Below are 5018 nucleotides of genomic sequence, written 5' to 3' on the forward strand. Positions count from 1 at the left end.
TAATTTACAATTGAAAGATAATTTATTATCCAAAGCTGGTAAAGAGGTACTTGCAAAATATGTTGTTCAGGCTGTTCCAACTTATACTATGAGTGTGTTCAAGCTTCCAAAGAAGCTGTGTAAATAACTTTTGCTTTGATGACAAACTTTTGGTGGGGTAAACACCATAATGAAAAGGGCTTAGATGGAAGAGTTGGGCTAGTCTAGGTGCTTCTAAAGGTGATGGTGGCCTAGGTTTCAAAGATAAAGAAGATTTTAATTTAGTTCTCTTGGCCAAACAGAGTTGGAGATTTCTTCAAGATCCAAATTCTTTAGTTGCAAGAGTCTATAAACACAAATATTTCAGGCATTCTAACATTTTGGTAGCACCACTTGGTAATTCTCCCTCTCTAATTTAGAGAATTATCTGGTCAGCTAGGGATCTATTAAATGAATGATTAATTCGGAGAGTGGAGAATGGCAAGTAGATCAATATATGACATCATAGGTGGATTCCTAAAGAAATTTCTTACTATATTCAATCCTCAATTAAGATTCTCAACCTATCCTTAAAAGTCTGGTGAGCTTATAATTGATGAACAGAAGGAGTGGAATAAGGCACTGATTGAGGAAATTTTTGATATTGAAGAAGCTAAATTAATATGCAGCACCCCCATAAGTAAGACGGGAGTTGAAGATAAGTAGATATGGAATTTTACAAAGGGTGGAAAGTTTACAGTTAAAAGTGTTTATCATTTATCACAAAACAGAAACACAAAAATGGAAGGGTGAGACTTCTAGTGGACCAGTAAATGATGAATTCTGGACGAGTATATGGGAGATACAGGTACCACCAACAATCAAAATTTTCTTATGGCAGGTAGGGAATGATATTCTGCATACAAAGTATAATCTGTATTATAGGAAAATTATTGAATCTGCTATCTATCCTATATGTTTAAAGGAAGAAGAAACTGTTCTTCATGCAATTTGGAGTTGTCGAGCAGCAATGGATGTATGGGCAGAGAAGGAAAGTTTGCTACAGAAAAGCTCAAGTTGTGCAATAGACTTCAAAGATCTATGGATTAATGTGAGAAGGAAATTAGCAGATCTAATGAAGGGGATTTGGTTTAGGAGGAATCAGTTCTGTTTTGAGAATAGATTCACTAGTCCAAGGTTAGTTGTGGGGTCTGCTCTAGAAAGTATGAAAACTTACAAGAAAGCACAAGACCTCAAAGATGAGCAAAAGCTACTGGGAAGGGCACGAATTTCATCCCATTATTGGAGGCCACCAGCCACAAATATAGTGAAAGTAAATTTTGATGCTGCAGTCGATAAAAACTATCAGAAAATTGGTAATGGAGTGGTGATGAGAGATTGGGAAGGGGAGCTCTTGGTTAATTTCTGTTTGTGATCAAAAGAGTGGGGTGTCAAATCCAATCATAGCATAAGGACTGGCTTTATGGAAAGCTATGGAGGCATTATGGAGTGGGGTGTCGCAAAGTTGTTTTGGAGGGTGATGCTTTGATGGTGATTAAAGCAGTTCAAAGTGAAGAGCAGTGCCTTGCCTGGTATGGTCAACTTGTGGAAGGCTTGCAACAGGTAGTAACAGCATATCCAGACTGGTCGTTAAGTTTTAATCCAAGGGAAGGAAATTATGTAGCCCATCAGTTAGCAAAGTTGGCTTTGTTGTTGCAAGAAGCTGAGAGAATATGGGTGGAGGATTGTCCTGAGTCTATTTTCTCTTTTGTATTGAAGGATAAATGTTGTATTTTACCTGATTAATGCAAATGCCAGTTGGTTTGTTTCAAACCAAAAAAATAAAAATAATAAAATAAAATAGGTGGTATAAATTAGGGCACATAATAGAATTACTCAAAAATAAAAATAAAAACCACTTGGAGACTTTCTACACACAGACGATAAAACGGTAAAAGTTAAATGACTCGTTTTTTTAAAAAAATTTCTCAACTCATCTCATCTCATCTTATCTTATTTAATTATTATAATATTTTTAAAATTTTATATACAATAAAATAAACATTTTAAATTTTTTAAATTTTAAAATAAAATTAAGATTAAAAAATATTTTAATAATATTTTATTTAACTTTTAACTTTTATTTTAACTTCCTTTATTTTATTTATAAAAATAAACTAAACCATAAAAATGACTTTTAAAGGAAACGTACAAATGTTCAACTTCGTACTCGTACTTGCGGAGCTCATCATCGGGGGAGGGGACATAGTAGTCATTAAATTAGTTTATCGTAGGCAATTTGGGAATATAACAAACCAAGAGTACAGACTGTACAGTACTTTCTTTTTTTACCCTTTGCCTTTGGGATGGAAAAGTCAAAGACCAGAAAGAAGAATCAGGAATCCACTACGGTGCTCCGCACCTTTACATGAATGCCTTAGTGGTGAGTGATCTGGGCCGTTGTTTTCTTGGAAACAATTACTGGTGGGATTGAATTGAGAGAGCCATCAATTTTGCAGGATTATTGGTGAAGTTTAAATATTTTATTTAGTATAATAAGTGGAAGGATTATTTATTTGAGAAATTGGAGAATAATAGTGGCTATTGCCTTTATAGAATATATAAATAATAATAATAATAATAATGATTTGGATTCCAACAGCTTTACTCAGTCAAAAAGAAATCAATTTATATCTGATTCTATAGAATAATTAGCCACGCCCATCTTTGTCTCAACTTGGCATTAATACTTTAAATCTGATAAATTATGTTTTTTTTTTTATCACCTTGAATCGAACATTTTGTAGTAACATACCCACAAATCTTTTATATTGTTCGAGATATTCACGAACTATAATAAATACTGTAAGATCCATTGTATGTTAATGTACACACGATCATATGTATACTATCAGATTTTATTCTCGAAATTATGAATTATGTAATTTAGTAAACTCTCGCGCATTTGATGGAATAAAATAGAATACAAAGAATTTTGCATCAATCTAAGTAGTGCTTACCATTTAATTTGAAATTTTGAAATTAGGAAACCCATATCATATAATAGTTAAGAAGTTTTAAGAGATAGATCCTTATCCAAATTTTAAGAGATTTGTTAATTCTCATAAATTCTTTCAAAACATGGAGTTGGGGTCATGTGGTGGGGAAGAAGGAAGAAAAAAAAAAAAAAAAAGAATGGATAACTAAGAATAAATACAGAGAAAGAAAGATACCCATTGAAAAAATGTCAATTACATGATCTTGATCTCGAATTTTATTCTGATTCTCAAATCGATGAAATCATTTTCACTACTTATATGGAGATGATATGATGAACTGAAATCTTAATCCATCTTATTGTGTTGGCCACCTATCTACTTAATTATAATGTAAAACATTATCATGAAACTGAGTAGTTTAGTATTTGTTTTGTTGAAAGTATAACCTATCAAATGTCAATTACATGATAAAATAGAGATTGCCCACTTCTGCAAATTAATGGCGCCTAATAAGGACGTCTATGAATTGATTTCACTAAACAAAGCTAAATAATTGGAGATGATGACGAACATGCAGATTGTGTTCGTACCAATTTCAAAAAGTGTGCTACAAATTCTATAATCAGACATTTTATTTGCCTATTGTATGTGTTCCAAGCAATGTTTTTAATTTCGTACCGTACCGGCCGGTACGGTCGAAATTTTTCGTTTCGGCCGTCCGGCCTGTACAGGTACTATATATGTTCCGTACCGGCCAAAATACCGGCCGTTTCGGCCTAAATTTCGGCCTGTACCGGCCTATATTTCGGCCGGTACCGGCCGATATTTTCGGCCTGTGTGTTTTTTTTTTTTTTTCATTTTTTCAAACTACAAGTTCATTTTTTGACCTCCAATTTAGACTAGACTATTTATAATTTATATGTATATATGTATTTATATATAATTTATTCATATATAAACTATTATTTTAGAATATAATTGTTATATATATTTATATATATAATTTATTCATATATCGACTATCTCGAAACGGTACACGAAACGGTAGCGGTACCGAAATATTTTATTCCAATGTCTTGACCGGTACGCCATCCGGTACGGTATTCAAAACATTGGTTCCAAGAGAACACGCCAATTTTTGGTGTACGTTTTAGGTTGCGTTTAGATGTTAAATTGATTTTATTTGAATTGAATTCTTTATAAATAGTAATGAATTGAGATAGTAAAGTAAGTTTTATAAAATTTATTGAAGATGAATTAAATGTGTTTGAATGTTAAAATAAATTTAGATATATTTATGAAAAATTAAAAAAAATTATGAATCTTATTTATAACAAAATTTTAAATTCAGATAAATTTAATTTTTTAAAAATTAAATATTTGAATGTTAAACGTTGCTACAGTTGATACAACTGATCATATTATCTTGCAAAAAGTGTCTCTGACGATCCTGACAACATCCCCTCGTTCTTATATTTGCCAATAACAGTGTCTCAAATTCAAACACGAGGCTTCTTTCTGTGGAAAATGTAGTCACCTGTACCAACTACGTGAGTGATTAGCTAGGGGCCTAATCTCTCTTATAATTCTTTGAACAGCTATTTTTTATTGAGAAGTATTGTAATTATAAAAAAAATTCATAAATATAAATAATTTTATATTTATAATAAAAATAATTTTATAATTTAATATATCATATCAAATCACGTCGATTTATAAATTTAATTTTATAAAAATTTTTTATGACTAAAATATTTATCTATTTTACCATATGCATGCAATGAATTTTCCGAACTGAATGGCAAATGAAATACCAAAAATGTTAGGCAATTCCTTTTGAGCCTCGAGGACTCGGAATTTATCAAAAGAGTGGAACAAGCTATCTAACTAGCTAGTCCCCCTTATTTCCAGCGTGCTAATTAATTATTAGGAACGTAATCGGTCTGATTTTGAATAAAATTTGAGATCAAATCAATATGTATCGATTTTACATTTTTAAAAATTAATTCCGTATCGATTATCCTCCTAAACTGATATTTTCTATTTTAATATACTATATAT

The 5018-nt window shown here is 31.4% G+C and overlaps 1 protein-coding gene across 1 annotated transcript; it reads left to right on the forward strand.

The window, feature by feature from the left end:
* The first annotated feature begins 988 nt into the window (after positions 1-988).
* LOC108987572 lies at positions 989-1764 on the forward strand. The gene is made up of 2 exons (XM_018960507.1): positions 989-1375; positions 1426-1764. The coding sequence occupies exons 1-2, from the start codon at positions 989-991 to the stop codon at positions 1762-1764; spliced, it is 726 nt and encodes a 241-aa protein (XP_018816052.1).
* Positions 1765-5018: the final 3254 nt, after the last annotated feature.

The sequence above is a fragment of the Juglans regia genome, chromosome 5 (assembly GCF_001411555.2).
Source record: "Juglans regia cultivar Chandler chromosome 5, Walnut 2.0, whole genome shotgun sequence".
In the NCBI taxonomy this organism is placed as follows: Eukaryota; Viridiplantae; Streptophyta; class Magnoliopsida; order Fagales; family Juglandaceae; genus Juglans; species Juglans regia.